Source organism: Humulus lupulus, chromosome 8, assembly GCF_963169125.1.
Source record: "Humulus lupulus chromosome 8, drHumLupu1.1, whole genome shotgun sequence".
Lineage (NCBI taxonomy): Eukaryota > Viridiplantae > Streptophyta > Magnoliopsida > Rosales > Cannabaceae > Humulus > Humulus lupulus.
The window spans coordinates 176,334,663-176,354,042 of record NC_084800.1 but is presented as its reverse complement, the minus strand read 5'-3'; the positions used below and the strand labels follow the sequence as shown (position 1 = coordinate 176,354,042).

At 35.5% G+C, this 19,380-nt stretch overlaps 1 protein-coding gene across 1 annotated transcript; it reads left to right on the top strand.

The window, feature by feature from the left end:
- Positions 1–3,441: 3,441 nt before the first annotated feature.
- On the top strand, positions 3,442–18,293 carry LOC133798689 (E3 ubiquitin-protein ligase KEG). The gene is made up of 16 exons (XM_062237125.1): positions 3,442–4,253; positions 7,742–8,104; positions 8,179–8,409; positions 8,606–8,731; positions 8,826–9,162; positions 9,254–9,411; positions 10,556–10,713; positions 12,565–12,686; positions 12,833–12,967; positions 13,254–13,378; positions 13,834–13,938; positions 14,035–14,268; positions 14,740–15,073; positions 15,164–15,352; positions 15,460–15,765; positions 16,600–18,293. Exons 1-16 carry the CDS (start codon positions 3,490–3,492, stop codon positions 17,833–17,835), a joined length of 4,923 nt encoding a protein of 1,640 aa, XP_062093109.1. The 5' UTR covers positions 3,442–3,489; the 3' UTR covers positions 17,836–18,293.
- Positions 18,294–19,380: the final 1,087 nt, after the last annotated feature.

The following is a 19,380-nucleotide window of genomic DNA, read 5'->3' as shown; positions in this document are numbered from 1 at the left end:
TTAAATGGCAGAAAATACAAGATTCAAGTATGAGAACTTACTTGGAATGAAGATTGGTGAAGGAACCGGTGAGGAATTGCTCAGAAAGCTTCTGATTAATCACGACCCTAAGGTGTTATTGAGGAAAAATCTCGTGTTCTTGAAGAGAGCAAAGGTAAAAGTGAAAAAAAAGGGTGGTGAAAGACCTTATATACTCAAATAGGTGGGTAATATCAACAGTACCTTTTCGAGTATGGGGAGTTGTGAAGGTGTAGTTTTTTCTGTTGGAAAATGTGTCATTATGATATTTATCTTCTGAAGGCAAAAAGAAGTACAATCGAAAGGATAGGTAAAAGAGGATTGGTTGTATAAAATGGTTGCTTGAGTAAGTTTATTTGATGGTGGTCGCTGTTATGATAATATTCAATCAAATGTAGGCAAGTCTACACAGTCACAAAATAAGTAATAAAGTGAAAAGTATACAAGATCGTCTCCATAGGGATTCAATTAAAACTATCTGCGTCAATTAATTACCAAACAATTACATAAGAGTAACCAAATTAAATTGTTATGATTTTTGTAGGCTAACACTACTTGGAATCAATTAAAAATGCTAAAAAATAAACTGCAATGCTAATATGAAAGTGAGATAAAATCAATTGGTTAAAATAGGCTTGAATTATTAAATCTCTCTATGTCAATTGACTTGTACGTTTTGCTGCAGCAAAATCTCGACAAATTACCCAGAGTTAACAAGAATTCAAAACACGTTCATGAAACTTTTCCAAGACCCATGATATTAATTCTTCAACCTAATTTGACATATTCTTATGCCAATCAAGTTAAAGAACCCATAATTAAGCACCAATTCATTATTGTTACACAAGGCAAATAACACATTCCTATGCTATTCACAAACATAATATAACAAGATTATCCACTTGTGTCATTCAAATCTATCAATCATATTCAAACTTCATAGCACAAATATAACTCAATATCTTGTAATTGGTGATCAAGCAATAACAAAAATTCATCATTAAGCACATTTGAATGAACAATGGGTAAATTACTAAAATAAAGTGCTAGAAATTAAGTATTAAGACATAGAGTTCATTAATAATCCAAGCCTCAAAGGATCTAATTCATAGCTAAAACAATAAACACAAATACAAAATTAAATCTATCCATGAGAGTTTAAACACCAAATACAAAGAGGAAATATGAAAGAAATGACAAGGAAGAAGAAATAGCCCAAAAGATCTTCTTCCTTCTTTTCTCTCATTCTTTGTACTGCAGAAAAACTCTTGTACTTAGTGGTTTTCTCTCTAGAATAATGGCTCCATTTGGTCATGGAGGCTGTCCTATTTCTCCTCTTTTGCTAGTGTACAAAACCCTCTTTTCTCTCTAGCCAAAAATGCCCTCCAAGCACTCCACGTGAGTGAGCCTACTTCTTTTTCTCTAGAATCTCCCTTTTAAAATGCAGTTGATATTCTGATTAGTTGCCACCTCACCACCCTTTGACAAGTCAATTAATGAAATGCCACTTGTCTTTCCCTTATATGTTGACTTTTCCTCTCTGATTCCTGCTGAAAATGCTCAAGCAAATCTTTTTTTGCTCCAGCAAACCAAATATTTCAGCACATAATAAACAAATAAGAGTCTTTTCACTTTTCATTATTTTCTTTGGACATTTCATATTTAAATTCCTTAATTTCTACCTTCAATTCTGAAACACCAAAAAGGACATAAGAACACAAAAAAGAAAAAAAATTAACTAAAAATAATAAAATACACAAACATAACTCAACCTAATTATAAAATCATAAGCTCAAAAGTATGAAAAATAACACTTTATTCAAGAGTTATCAGTCGCATCATATTAAACTTGAAGGGGGGGGGGGGGGGAGAATGTTTTACTTAAAAACTGGCATGATAACGTGACAATGATTTTAAACATGTGGCAGCTAAACAACAATGAAACTAATAAGGGGTCTAGTCGACACTCGACCAAATGATAGAGAATCGTAGGAAGATTTATCATACAGCTGGACCAAACTTAGTCAAAGAAACATTTAACAGTTGGATGTAAACTACTAACTAGGCTGGTCGGTATCCAGTCGACCAGGGCTGGTCGACTGTTTCGAAAGAAGTGCTCATAATCCGTTAACACAGAGATATTCCTTAGATATTTCTTATTTTATATGTAAACAACTTAATTATTCATTATTTTATTATAGCTTGTGGCGCAAGTCATCGAAGACCCACGACCTATTTTGTCAATTTCTAAGCCTATAAATAGAGAGCTTAGCAAATCATTATTTTCTACGTACTAAATATTCTAGACAAAAGGTTGTCATTTTGTATACTTCTATACACCAATTCTTGTACTCTCTCAAGCTTGCGAAAACTCAGTTGATTTGAGCTCATCTGATCGTGTGTTTGCATACTTTTATTCAATAATGATTTTCTATCATAATAAAAGTATAAGTGGACATAGGTTATTACCGATCCTCAGGGCCAAACCACTATAAACTTTTTGTATTGTTTTATTATTCTAGTTCAGTTCTTACTTTTACGTCGTTTTTATTTGACTTAGTGTCGTTGACCAAATTTAGGGTGAACACTGTAAATTACTTAATTATTTTGTATAATTTTAATACTAAGAGCAATTTAGATGTATTAAGTAAATAGGTTGACCAAATTCAAATTCAGGATACCAATTATGTATGAATTGCTAAAAGAGAGGTATCGAATTATCATTATTGAAAATATAAGATGTCAAGTTTGTATTTCGATAAAACAGACAATACCAATAGAGTATTTGCCCAACTTTTTTTAACTCTTGTTCTTCAAAAGGATTTCTTTAGATGAATTCTTATAATATATTTAATTGCTAGAAATATACTCAATTAAAATATTAAGGATCGAATTGTAATAAATGATATAGTTAAGGGATCAATATGGCAAAATACTCTTGTTTTTACATACATTTGTATGCGAACATATTCGTACAAACATTTATTATTTTTAATTTTTGTACAATACTTGTCTCTACTCGTCGTGTCTAAAGAAGTTTGGTGAGTTTTTTTTTTTCTTATTTATTATTGTTTTATTCAGACAGAAAGAAGTAGGAAGGTTTAGTGGGAAAGGTGTAGCCGAAAAATTGAAAAAAGGAGAGGGGGCAATTTAGGAATATAGAAAAAAAGCTCCTTTCTCTCTCTAAAATCCTTCATACTTCTTACTTTAGTACATATTACTCTCTCTCTCCTTACCTGAATATTTGATCATTTCTCCGTTTTGTCTTTTTTTTTTTTGTTAATTTTTTTTATATTTATTATTTTATTTTCTCTCTCATTCGTCCATGGATCTGCTTCGCTTCGCCGAGATCTTCACCTGAGATTACTCCTGTACTCCGCCATAGCCGAAGTTCTTAGCTTCTTCTTCTTCTTCTTCTGGTGAGTTGTTCTTCGATTGGGCTTTGGGAGAAGAAGCCGAAGAAGAGAAGAAATGAAAGTGCCGTGTTGTTCCGTTTGCCAAACGCGGTACAACGAGGAAGAGAGAGTTCCACTTCTTCTTCAGTGCGGCCATGGCTTCTGCAAGGAGTGTCTCTCCAAAATGTTCTCCGCTAGTCCTGATACGACCCTTCCTTGCCCCAGGTGCCGCCATGTTTCCCTTGTCGGAAACTCCGTACAGGCTCTGCGCAAGAACTTCGCTGTTCTCGCCCTAATTCATTCCAGCTCCAACTCCAACTCCGCTCCACCTGGTGCTGCCGCCGCCCCAAATTTCGATTGCGATTTCACCGACGATGATGAAGATGATGATGGCGATGAAGGAGGAGGGGACAATGATGCTGACTCCTTCTTGCGCCGCCGATGTAGTCGTGCTTCTGGCGCATCGAGCTCAGGCCGGTGTGGACCGGTAATCGAAGTTGGTGCGCACCAAGACTTGAGATTGGTGAAGCGGATAGGGGAAGGGAGGCGGGCTGGTGTTGAAATGTGGGCTGCAGTTATCAGTGGTGGTGGGGCAGGGCGGTGTCGCCACCCTGTGGCTGTGAAGAAGGTGGTGATTTCGGAGGAAACCAGTGTGGATTGGGTGCTGGGTCAACTCGAAAGTTTGCGGCGTGCGTCGATGTGGTGTCGGAATGTATGTACTTTTCATGGGTTTACGAGAATGGAAGGCTCTTTTTGTCTTGTTATGGACAGGTGCTACGGGTCTGTTCAATCCGAGATGCAACGCAATGAGGGCAGGCTCACTTTGGAGCAAATCCTAAGGTTTTGCAGTTTTTATCCCCCCCTCCTCCCCCTCCCCTCCAAATAATCTACTCAATGCTATTTCTTTTGGGAAAAAGTTGTGTTGCCCATTATTTGTTTCTGGTCTATTTAGTTTTTTGTGATAACTGCATATCGTTTAAAAAGGATAACTTGGTGGATGCATTGAACTCTGTGATTTTGCACATGGAATCTTTCCAAATGGGCTAGACTGAAAGCATGGATCTTTAGGATTTAAGAACTAGGTTGTACTTTTTTAAGTGGGGTAGATTGTTTCTTGGATGAAACATAAAGCAGATTGTGATTGGTAGCTAAAGAAAAGTATTGCATGCAATGAAAGTTTATTGCTTTTTGTAATATTTTGTACATTTGCTTCTGTTCAAACTGAGTGGCAGAGTTTTTGGTAAAAGATAGTTTGATCACAGGAGAATGAAATTTCTTTCCACATGTAATTATTGATCCGCTATCCAACGTTAGCAAACGGGACTGTGATCAGTCTGACTGACTGATACTCAATGGTAAACGGTCCTTTCATTGTTGAAGTTGGTTAACATACAAGATGAATTTAATGTAGAAAACAAAATTTATTGTTGCCTCATGTATCAATTTTTTTCTTTCTTCTAATACCTTTGTGGAATCAAAATTAGCCTTGTGAACTTTGCCAATGATAGTTTACTCTTGCTCTTCTTATCCCCCATTACAATGCTAGAATATAGTCCTCCTAAAGAGTTCTATTGCATATATTTGCATTTGAACAACCTCCAGTTGTTTATTACATGCCAAACTGCTGGAAGAACATGATTTAGTTTTAGGACTTTGGAGTGGGGATTGATTTCTATCAAATGCCTATCATCTATCTATGACTTGATCTATTTTGCTAACGAGATTGTCCTTTCAAATAAGCTTCACTAAATTCACGATCTTGTGTGCAAGAGAAATTCTCTTCTCTCTCTTTTTTGCTTGATGGGAACTTGGTTCGAGTAGTAGGCTTCCTAATAAAAGTTTTTTATGTTGTTTTCCTGCAATGTTTAAAACGGCAGTTTTGAGGCGTGCCTTGAGGCGGAAAAAAATCGCACCAAGGCGTGCGCCTTGCTTAGCAGAGGTGAGGCGCTGAGTTGGGGTGGCTGAGGCGGAAATTGAGAGAGGCGTATGCCTAGGGGTGTATTTTCGTAATGGGCTTTTTTATGCCTACAAAGGCCCAAAATCAAATTAAAACACAACTGCTCTAAATAGACCCAAAAAAAGTTTGTTCTAGGATAGGATTCTAGTTCTAGAAACAAAAGTTAACTTTATTTTAGAAATTTATATAACTCATGAGATATTTATGTTTGAGTTTTATGATACATTTTATGGTATGTTTGAGTTTTATGACATTTCTTATTCTATGTTTGAGTAAATATTTGAGGCTTGCGTCTTGCCTCACAAAAACTAAATGCCTTGAGGCGTAAAAGCGGTATTTTAAACATTTGTTTCCTGTGGAAGTTTTTCTTTTGCGAATACTTTTTCTTTACTTTTGTAATCATTTCATTCTAATCTTTGCCACTTTTGAGTTTACTTGGTATGCCTGCGCTCCTTTAAGGTGTTTGCTTGGTTGCAAGAGAAGTTCTGAGTCCTGGCTTTTAATTTCTCCTGGCAGTGTATATTATGTAATAGAAGTGGAATATCATAAAATCATTTGTATTTCACTATGAGGTGGCTTTTGCATTTAGTTTAGACTGCTAAGGAATAGAAGCTCTTGTTTGTGTTTCTAGTGTTTTTATGTATGCTTGTTGAGGAGTTTAGGTGTGCAAAGCAGGTTGTGGAAACTTGTTTCAGAAAGCGTGGTGCTAGCCATTCTCTGGGTTGTTTAGTTGGAAAGGAACCATAGGTTGTTGAGGGTGCATGACACTGAGGATGAAAACTTTTTCATGGGATAAATTTGAGTATCGGATCTCCAATCATAACGAATTCAAAGATGCTCCATCTTTGATTTTCTTAGATTGGATAAGTGGTTTTTTTTTGTTGGTGTTATTGGTTTATTTTATTTTCTTTTGTTGCTGCGTTTTGAGAACATGCTGTTTATTCTTGTATAATTTTTTTGTCTAAGTGAATTTATGTTTGATGGTAGGGATACATTTGGAGACATAATTGCTGTTTATTTATCATCACACGCAAGTTGGAAAATGCAACTGATTAATGCTGCAATAGGTCTAGCAATTGAAATTTAGTGTATCCTCTTATGTCACACTTTGAAGGTGTGGTATTAACATTGCATTGTGAATTGTGATGAGCTATGCAAAATAAGGTGAAGGGTTTTAAATTGAAGAGGGTTTTGTTGACACCAATGCCAAAATTTGAACGATATTTAGAAAACCCCCAATCTTGTAGGAGACTTTACTGTTGTAGCAGAAATCGAAGTATGCTTAATTTTTTTTTATTATAACTCATTAAAAGTAATTTCTTGAAAGTTGATTAAATATATATGCCACTTGTTTTTTTTCACAAGACTTTTCTATTTTAGTTTGGAAAAAATATTGATAATCTGACGAATAAATTTATAACAATATACATGATACATTAGGCACATTTTCCCCTATGACATCATTACTTTAATATGATGAATGTTGGAATGTTTGTTCCATTCCAGATTTGTGTATGAGAAGAATAAGATTAAACTGAAGCAATATGCGAAATAGCCGAAAGACTGTTCAGTTCTTTTTCATCTCAACCTTCATTGACCTTTAGATCAGTGCTGGTTATGATGGTTTTCTTTTTCCTTAGAGAAACGAAAGAAGTGGAAGTGGGTGCTTGCTTTAATTTAATATTGGGGGGTGGGGGGGGGGGTGGGGGGGGGGGGGGTGGAGTGGAGTGGAGAGTATTGAATCTGAAACTCTGATGGTCGTCTCAATTTCATCGTAGATTTTTCGTAACATGTTGTACGTCCATATTATAATACAGAAAGTTTAAATAACCTTGCATTGTTCTTCAACTGGAAGATTCACTATGAATGCTTGTACTTTTATCACTTTATTGTATAAATAATGATAAAATTATCCTTATGAGCATTTTCTTATTTTATGACAAAAGAATATTATCTTATTGGATTTTGATGGGTTTTGTCGCTACAAAATAACCCATTTTCTAATTTTACAATATCACAGGTATTTTAATATGTAAGAGCAAGTCCAGAATCTAATAACTAGCTTGTCAAATTTTGTATTAATGAGGTTGTTCGTCTGTTAAACAGGCACATTAAATTATGTATTGACCACTGGTATTTTAGTATATTAGAGTATGCACAAAACTTAATCTAGGGTTGTAAGAAAAACACTATCTTGATAAAGAAAAATTCATTGCAACGCAACAAAAGATGACTGAAAATAGAGAATCATAATTAGGATTTGTTTGTTTTTGAAACTAATCTTCTCCCCTGAAGTTCAGGAAGCCAATATGATATAGTTTCTTGGTTTAGTAAAGCTCGTTGTGACATATGGAGTATTTTGCAATTGTAGATATGGGGCTGATATAGCACGAGGGGTAGCTGAACTTCATGCTGCAGGTGTTGTGTGTATGAATCTGAAACCATCAAATCTTCTCTTGGATTCAAATGGACATGCAGTGGTTTCTGACTATGGGCTTGCTGCTATTCTAAAGAAGTCCGACTGTCGGAAATCTCGGTCAGAGTGTGATACGACAAGGATCCATTCTTGTATGGATTGTACAATGCTAAGTCCACACTATGCAGCTCCGGAGGCTTGGGAGCCAGTAAAAAAGTCGTTGAATTTGTTTTGGGATGATGCAATTGGTATTTCTGTAGAGTCAGATGCCTGGAGTTTTGGCTGTACTTTGGTTGAGATGTGCACTGGTTCCATCCCGTATGTGTAGCAACACATCTAATATTTAAAAGTTTTGATCTTCTTCCTCACTTATGGTGACATTCATTTTGTAGGTGGGCCGGTTTAAGTGCAGAGGAAATTTATCGAGCTGTCGTGAAGGCTCGGAAGTTGCCTCCACAATATGCAAGTGTAGTAGGTGTAGGGATACCTAGGGAGTTGTGGAAAATGATTGGTGAGTGTCTGCAGTTCAAAGCAGCCAGAAGACCTACTTTTAGTGCAATGTTAGCTACTTTCCTTCGTCATTTGCAAGAGATACCACGTAGCCCTCCGGCAAGCCCTGATAAGTAAGTTTTTAATGTTTTGCTCTTGAATTTTTTCCTACTATTCGCCTGTACTTTGTTAGTTCATTAGGCTTATCACTTGTTGAATCTTGTAGATTTTGCCAATGAATGTTCTGCATCTCTGAAGATTTTTAGGGAATGATATGCAACTTTTAATGTCTTAGAAAGTCTTAAATTGTTTCTTTTTGTTTCTATACAGTGACTTCGCTAAATGCTCTGGATCAAATGTGACAGAACCGTCTCCTGTTTCTGATCCAGAAGTATTCCAAGATAACACCAACCTTCTACATAGACTTGTGTCTGAAGGGGATGTGAGTGGCGTTAGGTAAACCATTGACGTAAAGTGTTTTTTTTTTTTTTTCATTGTCTCCTTAGGGGATATTTTTGTCATATTTTCTTTATTCTTTTATCTTACTCAGAGATCTGCTTGCAAAGGCTACATCTGGAAATGGTAGTTGTGCTATATCTTCACTTCTAGAAGCTCAAAATTCAGATGGCCAAACTGCTCTCCATTTGGCTTGTAGGCGTGGTAGTGCAGAGCTTGTTGAGGCTATTTTGGAATATAGAGAAGCAACTGTGGATGTGCTGGATAAAGATGGGGATCCTCCACTTGTTTTTGCATTAGCAGCTGGGTCCCCAGAATGTGTTTGTGCTCTTGTTAGAAGAGGTGCTAATGTGAGATCTAGCTTAAGGGAAGGGTTTGGTCCATCTGTTGCTCATGTTTGTGCTTACCACGGCCAACCCGATTGCATGCGTGTAGGTGTTGAAGCTAATTAGATAAATCAATGATTTGTGTTTGATGCTCTTTCCTGTTTGATGAGATCTCTCTCTAAATTATTAATTACAGGAGTTATTAATTGCTGGAGCTGATCCTAATGCTGTGGATGATGAAGGTGAGACTGTGCTGCATAGGGCTATTGCCAAGAAATATACAGACTGTGCTCTTGTCATATTGGAAAATGGTGGTTGTAAGTCAATGGCTGTTCCGAACTCAAAAAATTTGACGTAAGTGATAAATTTGAATTCTTTAACTTTGGTTGACATAATTTACACACAATGTGACTCAACTGAAAAAAAAAAGGAAAAAAAAAAGGTTTTTCATGAACTATGCGAAGTGAACTTTTGGGCTCTAGACATGAGCCTGTTTGTAAATATTAGTATTGAGAATAAAGGGATAAGTATTTCCTTTATAGTTGATACACACTACACTTACCATATGATGGGAGAAAGGGAAATATGGAGTAACTGACAACAATGAATGGATAAAAGTTTGTGAAGGAAAGAAAGGAGAGTGTGTCAGTGCTTGTCCTGCTTCTGTGTCATGTTTAATATTTTGTTAGATATTATTTGGGCTAAATCGGAACAGATTTGCTGCTGTTAATCATTAGTAAGCTCTTTTTTATCTTTCTATCAGACTATATATATATTTTGAAATGATCAGACTTATATTTTTAAACCACCTTAAAATAAGTATTCTTGCTCCTTAGGTGGTGTAATCCATGACTCACTTTTTCCTGGGAAATATATTATTCTTGTCTTCTTAATAATTCCATGTTTTCTCAATAAAATTCCCATATCAAATATGTCATTTTTCTCATTGGTGAATTTAAGTATTCTTATTATTTCTGTTCCCGATTTAACAATGGTTACTGTTGAGAATTGCAAGTTGTTCTGTTATTTGTATTGGAATAAACAAATGCTGAAAAGTTTATTTGTTTAAACAGAAAAATAGATGTTCATTGTCAATAATGTAAATTACAAATGTACAAAGAAAATATTGATAACTGAATATCTGATCAACATCATTAGCCAGACCTTTATGTTGCCTTTGAGAAAGAAGTTCAAATGGATTTAGGGATAAGTCTTCATCTTTTGTATTATGGAGCCCGTGTTTCAAATTACATGTTTATTTGATCTTACATTCATAAGAAGTGTAAAACACTATTTTACTTCTCTAGTTGAGTATATCCATTTAGTATAATTGTATTTTATTAGCCTTGAGTTTCTGGTTTTAAGTACAGAAGCTACTGGTAATTTATCTTCTGAGTGCTTGATTGGCTTTCTTCCAGTGTCTCAAATGAGCCACAATAATTTGTTTGCAATTAGATTGAATCATGAATATGCTAATTAATTCTTGTGCTGTCACCAGACCATTACACTTATGTGTGGCAACGTGGAATGTGGCTGTTGTAAGAAGGTGGGTGGAAGTTGCAATTTTAGAAGAAATTGCTGATGCAATTGATATTGTCAGCCCTGTTGGTACTGCTTTGTGTATGGCAGCTGCAGTAAAGAAAGATCATGAAATTGGTAATGCTAGAGCTTTACTTCAACTAGATTTGTTTGAAGTTATATTTCATTTACTATTATTTATGTGTTTATTTTCTTAGAAAGAGGAAGTTTTATTTGGTAAGTTAAAAATCATTTGCATCTAAGTACAGAGTCAATTCGGTTAAAGGTCAATTGTATTTTTTTTGCCTTCATTATTGCATTTGTTTCCTGTATTGTATACAACATAGGGCATTCCAAGGAATTCAAAGTGTTATAATGAATTGAGCCAAAAGTATGGTTTAGCATCCAAATTTAACTTTAAAAGATTTAAAAAACTTAAACAATGGACCTACAAGAATACCTGATTTGAAATGTCGTTAGCTAGCTTTGTTCACCATTGGGATCCACTGCCTGACTAATGAGAAAATTAGATAAGGGATATTTTTCATGGGCCATGAAACTTCCTTGCTTAACTTCTTAATAATAATAAAGGAACCAGCTATTATAAAATTATCCCCATATCCACCTTTTGCCAGTAAACTTATTATCGTTATTTTCCCTTAATAGATACATGTACGGAAATTTGAAATCCTGGAGCACTATCACACTCTTCCCCTCCCAACCACTTGAACTTGAAGTAGCCTCAAATGGCATTTGTTTCGAGAGTTTTATTTTTCTAACATTCAGTGGAAACTATGAAGAAGTTTTCATGCCTTAGAAATGTTATGCGTACTCAGCTTATATGTGTGACCCTTGACTGGGACTAAGATTAGTGCTGATTTGTAACATCCTCTTACAAGCTGAGGAGCTATTATAGTCCCTTGCAGAAACATGTGATAAAAAAAGAAAAAAAGAACTCTAAATTCAACTCTAGTGGTAAATTGCAACATCCATAAATATTGGATGCGTGCTTATTTAAAAATAATATATTGGATACACACTTGCTTTAATACCGTAGTTTGAATTATTAATTCAATATAAGTAATTAAATGCTTATTTGGAGCTTTAACACTAAGATTTCTTTACTTTCAATCACCTGGCCTTCAGAGCACACCCAATCCCCTACTGGTGCCTCTTGTTGACAACATTTCAAAATAAATTTATTGGTTTGTGTTGTGTTTTGTTTGCTTAAGATCTTTTTTTTTTTCCCTGGGAATCAAAACATCAGTGCCTATATTATTAATATGAAAAATAATACAAGAGGTATGGGACTACAATAAACTTACTACCCATGTCTAAACAATCAAACAGAAACCAAAATATAAGTTCCTAGAACATAAAACTAGAAAGTATAAAAGCATTTACACAAATCATATTGCTAATCTCTACATAAATCAGAGAAAGGCACGTTTTTAAATTCTTTCTCATTAAAGAGACAAATGACTACCCGATATCTAGTGCAGAAGAGACTTGTTTGCTTAAGATCCTAAACCCTTCGCATAAAAAACATGGGTTAAGCCATTGCACCATCCTTACTGGGACTGTGGGTGTGTTTCGTTTTCCTTTTCTTCATTTTATTTTTTGAGATAATTTGTTTGTATATTTTGTAATCTAATTTTGTTTGAAATTAGGCTATTGTTACATTGGGAAGATAAATTAAGTCGGTGTGGTTTTTATATTATCATTGCATTTTTTATCTGCTTGCTTATGTCTATTTTAATCAGTTTGTAGTCTTTTAATAAAAACCCTTTTTGGTGGTGTTTCTGCTCCACCTGTACTCTTAAAATGTTTTTAGGGTGTGGTGTTATTTTCTGTAAAATCTAAACCATTAATAGATCGCTCTTGTTTATAATTGTAAATTTCTGCTATTTGGAGTATTAAATCTTCCTTTGTTATTTGTTTTGTCTGCTCCCACTATAATTATTATTATTATTTTGATGCTTGTTTTAGAGGGGAGAGAAATGGTGCAGCTACTCCTTGCTGCTGGGGCAGATCCAACTGCTCAAGATGCCCAGCATGGGCGAACTGCACTGCATACAGCTGCTATGGCTAATGATGTTGACTTGGTAAAGGTATGCAAGATTGCTTTTTTAAATTATTAGAAAGTTTTAAGCTGTTATTGATTCTAGAGTAATTATGTGTCTAATTCTCTGCTTTCTTGGATTTTCTCTATAACTTTTGAGATCTGCCTTATTGTGAATTTACAATTATTGTATAGATCATTCTTGATGCCGGAGTTGATGTGAACATACGGAACGAACACAATACAATTCCTCTTCATGTGGCACTGGCCAGAGGGGCAAAGTCATGCGTTGGGTTGCTCCTATCATCTGGAGCAAATTATAATTTGCAGGTTTTTCTTCAGTTTTCTAGAGTTTGTTCTTACATCATACATTTGTATACTTCAAACTTCTTATTTAGTTTTGCTTTTACAATCAATATGATCTTTTTTTCCCCTAAACTAGATTCGCCACACGTTGTTTCATTCTGAATTGTCATTTATTATTGCATAGCTCTCTCTGTTTTTTTTACTACTGTTTAAAAGTGAGTGTCTTCTATCACTTTTTTCTTGTAAATCTCCGTTTTTTATAAGATATAAAATCTGATCCTATATCATCTTCTGTGTTCTCATTTTCCAGGATGATGAAGGTGAGAATGCTTTCCACATAGCAGCAGATGCAGCGAAAATGATTCGTGAGAATTTAGAATGGCTTATTATTATGCTTCGGAATGCAGATGCTGCTGTTGAAGTCAGAAATAACAGGCAAGTAGCAATAATTCATATTGCTTATTAATCTCAATTGACCTTTTGATTCATACATTATCAGTAGAAAGATAAAATTGGAAATAAAATACATCATTTTTCAAGTCGTTATATTATTTTCAATCCTTTTTGGGGATGAATAATTTGTACTTTGTTGTAGTTTAATGGGTTCTCTACTTGTAGTTTCTGCTCTCCTCACCCACCCCACCCCACTTCTTCCTCTGCCACATTTTTTTTATTCTAAATATTGTTTGAATGTACTTATAAAGGTTCTACTTTCATGCTAAAACTGCAACAATGTGGCAAGGCACAATTATACTTGGTCTTTTTTAAGGTTTGATTAGAGATTGGAGAATTTGGCTTTAACTTTTGATGACATCTTGTCATCTTTTGTATGCTCTCTTTTCATTAATAATCATTTTGAACTGATTGACACTCATTTTGCTTGGTGACAGTGGCAGGACATTACGTGACTTTTTGGAGGCTCTTCCTCGGGAATGGATTTCTGAGGATCTGATGGAGGCGCTTGTAAACAGGGGAGTTCATCTTTCACCAACAATGTGAGTAAAAAAGGATTTTAGTCATTGTGTTGATGTTGAATATTTACATGGCTTATGGAATTGTAATCAATACTCTTGTGCACTCTGGTGATTTAGATTCGATGTGGGGGACTGGGTTAAATTTAAAAGAAGCATCACAGTTCCAACATATGGTTGGCAAGATGCTGAACATAAAAGTGTTGGCTTTGTCCAATGTGTCCCAGACAAGGACAATCTCTTTGTGTCATTTTGTTCTGGAGAGGCTCGTGTTTTGGCAAAGGAAGTTGTAAAAGTCATTCCATTGGACAGGGGACAACATGTGCAGCTTAAACCAGAAGTAAAGGAGCCTAGGTTTGTTCTAACTGATTTTTTGTATGGTTTTGTAAAAATAGAAGTAGTTCTGTGGTAATCTTTCATTGCTTGATTTTTTCAGTTCTGTTTTTGATTCTGGTCACTTTTTTTTCCTCTGCTACAAATTTGTTGCAGATCCCAATATTGATCCTTTTTTATTTATCCCTTATAATTTTTTTGTTTCCCCTTGTTTCCCATATAATTAGTTGTTTGTTATTAAAAAGGAGTTGAATTCTTGTTTGTATTGCAAAAGGAATTATCTATCTCCATCATTGAGTCTGATGTGTTAAATCAACGGGAAGTATAAATAATTTTTCTTGTGCAGCAGTTTTGATTTTGTAGTTTGAATGGCTTTAGAAACAGAATATACAACGAGTGATTCCAAATTGTGCGGATATGCTCTCTACATCTTTGCTACCCTTGTTAAAGTGTATTCTAATAAAATTGATGACTACTTCATTCATTTGTTAGGTTTGGTTGGCGTGGTCAGTCACGAGACAGCATTGGAACTGTTTTATGCGTGGATGACGATGGTATCTTGCGTGTTGGGTTTCCTGGGGCTTCGAGAGGATGGAAAGCTGATCCTGCAGAAATGGAAAGAGTTGAAGAATTTAAAGTAGGCGATTGGGTTCGTATTCGGCCCTCTCTAACAACAGCAAAGCATGGACTAGGATCTGTAACACCTGGAAGTATTGGTATTGTCTACTGTATCAGACCAGATAGCAGTCTGTTGCTGGAATTGAGCTACCTTCCAAATCCATGGCACTGTGAACCAGAGGAAGTTGAGCTTGTAACTCCTTTCAGGGTATAGTTACATATATTGGCCTTATTGTTGTCAATTTGATGTTCTGTAAGATTAGTTGTTTATTTCTTGTACTGACACATTGTGTTATAGATTGGGGATCGTGTATGTGTGAAGCGATCTGTTGCAGAACCCAGGTATGCTTGGGGTGGCGAGACTCATCATAGTGTCGGAAGAATAAGTGAAATAGAGAGTGATGGTCTCCTAATTATTGAAATACCAAATCGACCGATACCATGGCAAGCTGATCCCTCGGACATGGAAAAGGTGGAAGACTTTAAGGTGATTTATTTAACTTGTTATTCTTACATTGTAGATTAATTAATCAAGAATAAAATTTTCATAACATATTTGTATTATACAAATCTTGTTCTATCCATTATGAGTAGGTTGGAGATTGGGTCAGAGTGAAAGCTTCAGTACCCTCCCCAAAATATGGATGGGATGACATAACAAGGAGCAGTATTGGGATAATTCATAGCTTAGAGGAGGATGCTGACATGGGCGTTGCCTTCTGCTTCAGGAACAAGCCCTTCCGTTGTTCTGTTACAGATGTAGAGAAGGTGTCTGCATTTGAAGTGGGTCAAGAAATTCACATTATGCCTTCTGTAACTCAGCCACGACTTGGATGGTCAAATGAATCTCCTGCCACTGTTGGGAAAATTGTTAGGATCGATATGGATGGAACATTAAATGTAAGTATTATTTTCTACTATTATTATAAATGATATCTTGCGTGAGTAGTAGAGAGTAGTTACTCTATGTTTGTCTTCTTATAATATTTTAGAACAATGAATAACTGATGTTTGGTAGTCCAATTTTATTGAAGTCATAATGTGCTCTTATCAATGTAATTTGAGAACATTGAACAATATATATATATATATATATATACACATACCTACAGTGCATCCTAGAATTTTTTTTACGAAACTGGAGCCAAAATAAGAAAAAAAGAATTGCACAAACATTTGAAAAATAAATTGCATCTTGAAGGGTCGTTTGGTATGTGGGTAATGTTGCATGTAAATGCAAATAAAGTGTTGCAGATTATTGTCAGGAAAGTGATTCCTTGGTAAACATTTTACTTTACGTAATGTTGACATTTTATTGTTAAATAAATAAGCGGGAATAGGATAAAAATATTTATTGACAAATAAATAAAAGTTGTCTTTGATTTTTGGTCTTTACAAGTTAATGTTACGACTAATTGATATGTGTAGCTTTTCTACTTTGGAGATAAAAACAATGAGACTTGGTAACAGAAGAGAGTTTGAGGTAGTTTTGCAACAGATGTAAATGGAGGGAGAATGCAAGATAGAGAGTTTCCCTAGAAACGTTAACTGTCTCGGTCTCATTTTGAGTTAAATAGTCTTGGTCTTTTGCGCATATTAAAAGACAAAATCGAAGGATTCCGTAGAAACTACTTAAACTTTTCAATATATGACCATTGCAGCATCGAGAAGTATTAATGCTTTCAATCGAGTATTTTTTATTGTTGACAAGCACTTTGTATTGTGTTCGTACAGGTGAAAGTTGCTGGTCGGCAAAGCTTGTGGAAAGTTTCCCCTGGAGATGCAGAAAGACTTTCAGGTTTTGAAGTGGGAGACTGGGTCCGTTCAAAACCAAGCCTTGGGACTAGACCGAGTTATGACTGGAATAGCATTGGGAAAGAAAGTTATGCTGTTGTACATAGCATACAAGACACGGGTTATTTGGAGTTAGCCTGCTGTTTTCGGAAAGGTAGGTCAACTACTCATTACACAGATGTTGAAAAGGTTTCATGCTTTAAAGTCGGCCAGCATGTTCGGTTTCGGACTGGAATTGCTGAGCCAAGATGGGGCTGGAGAGGGGCTCAGCCTGATTATAGAGGCATCATAACCAGTGTTCACGCTGATGGGGAATTAAGGGTTGCTTTTTTTGGTTTGCCTGGCTTATGGAGAGGCGATCCTGCAGACCTTGAGATTGAGCAGATGTTTGAAGTTGGAGAGTGGGTTCGATTAAGACATAATGCAAGTAACTGGAAGTCCATTGGACCTGGTAGTGTTGGTGTGGTGCAAGGGCTAGGGTATGAAGGGGATGTATGGGATGGAACCACTTTCGTTGGATTTTGTGGAGAGCAAGAAAAATGGATTGGGCCTACTTCTCATCTTGAAAGAGTGGAGAGGCTGTCAGTTGGTAAGAAGGTTAAGGTTAAGGGGTCTGTAAAGCACCCAAGATTTGGGTGGTCAGGCTACAGCCACTCAAGTATTGGAACTATATCTGGAATTGATGCTGATGGAAAGCTGAGGATATATACTCCTGCGGGCTCAAAATCTTGGATGCTAGATCCTTCTGAAGTTGAAGTAGAGGAGGAACAAGAGCTTCAAATTGGAGATTGGGTTAGGGTTAAATCATCTGTGTCGACCCCAACACATCAGTGGGGAGAGGTAAATCATTCAAGCATTGGAGTTGTTCACCGCATGGAAGATGGGGACCTATGGTTGGCATTTTGCTTCACAGAAAGGCTGTGGCTTTGTAAGGCGTGGGAAGTGGATTGGATTAGACCATTTAAAGTGGGGGACAAGGTAAGGATTAGAGACGGGCTGGTGACCCCTCGTTGGGGTTGGGGAATGGAGACACATGCAAGCAAGGGACAGGTAGTTGGAGTGGATGCAAATGGGAAGTTGAGGATAAGGTTCCGATGGAGAGAAGGCCGGCCGTGGATCGGAGATCCAGCTGATATCGCTATTGATGAAAACTATGGCAGAATGGGTTCTTCATGAGTGAGCTATCCCATTACTTTCTGCAACTTGTGTTGCTCTTGTTTGTGGGTGTTTTGCGATGGATTTCCGCCCTCTCGAGCTTGCGAGGGAGAAAAGGGTAGCTCTTGCTGCCACCGCTGCTGCTCGATAAACGGATATTATTGCAAAGAGCTCTGCACTACAAGATTTATTTATTGTTAATAAAACAGAGAAGAGTACAACAGATGGATAGGTAGAGAAAGAGGAAGAAAGATGGCTTTGTTGTCCTGCTGTTATTTATAGTTGATACAAAGGGCACAGCCATGAGAAAGTTGGCCTTGGGCCATTTCTCATCTCATTTATATAGATAAAAATGTTTTTAGCTACACAAGCTCTTGTTTCATCTATATATATATATGTATAATTAACTATATTGTTATTTGTGTCATTGTATAAATTTAAATGCTTTTTATCTTATGAGTTAGATACATTTTGGGGCATCTTTTGCAACTATATAGTCTGCCATCTTTCTTTTTTTTTTATCCGCTTCTTTTTGGTTACAACTTTTTGGCTGCGTCTTGAACAAATTTTTAACACCAATTTATCGGAAATCAACCCGACTATGCTTTAAAAAAAAAGAAAGAAAGAAAAATAGGTAAAAAAAAGGGAGGAAGCTATGCAGGGTTTTGAGTACGGTATTTAATTTAATTTTTGAATTTGTTTTAGCAATCAAATATGCAAATAATTTGGTGTTGTTAAATTTGTAACAATTATTTTCCTCATAATCTTCTATTTTGAATTCGTTACATAATTAAATTTTTTTTAAGGTTGATTTTATAACTTATTTGTTTAAAAGATATCCATAATTTGAGTGTCAGAAATGAGTGGTATATCAATGATGACCTTGCGCTGTAGGAATAGTATTTTTTAATTCATTTTACATTGTCATATCTATTGAATAAGAGATGCATATATTTTTTTTTATGATTTGCAGTAAATTAAAATCATACTCGCATGTACTTGCAACAATTTTCAAACTCTTCACACTTTACAAAGCATGTACTAGCAACAATCTTCAAACTCTCTCCACACTCTACAAAGAACCGTCACTTAAAAGATGCCAAAACCTAGGCACTAAAATTTTCCAATTGCTACATCATTAAACTTTTTTGTCACAAAAAAAAGTTCTATATTTATAAAACAGTTGGAGAAAAATAGGAAATATAATGGAAGGAAGAAATTTTTATTAACCTTCTCATCAATGAAAATCAGTCACCCTTATCTATTCTCCATTTTTACTAATAGACTCCTATGTCCTATAAAGAACCTAATCTCTATCATCCAGTTTTCTATATTACTGTTCAAGTTTTGGAGATTAGAGTACTTTATGATGATGCAAACAATAGTCAAAATTCCAAAATGTAAAAATATACACAAAAATCTTTGTAAAGAGGAGGTTTGGTAAAAATAAAATAAAACAATCATTAAAGGGACAGGTTCTATGAACATATTTTTACATTACCATTAGATGAAAATGATCTAATGGTCAAGATTAGAGCAAATTACTATTAATGAGAAAAAATAAAA

Bases quoted from the DNA above. Each gene is read 5' to 3' on its own strand.
- LOC133798689 (XM_062237125.1), top strand. From the start codon at position 3,490: ATGAAAGTGCCGTGTTGTTCCGTTTGCCAAACGCGGTACAACGAGGAA. The intron at 10,714-12,564 runs GTAATGCTAGAG...TGCTTGTTTTAG, and splicing joins AAAGAAAGATCATGAAATTG to AGGGGAGAGAAATGGTGCAG. The intron at 13,939-14,034 runs GTGAGTAAAAAA...CTGGTGATTTAG, and splicing joins GTTCATCTTTCACCAACAAT to ATTCGATGTGGGGGACTGGG.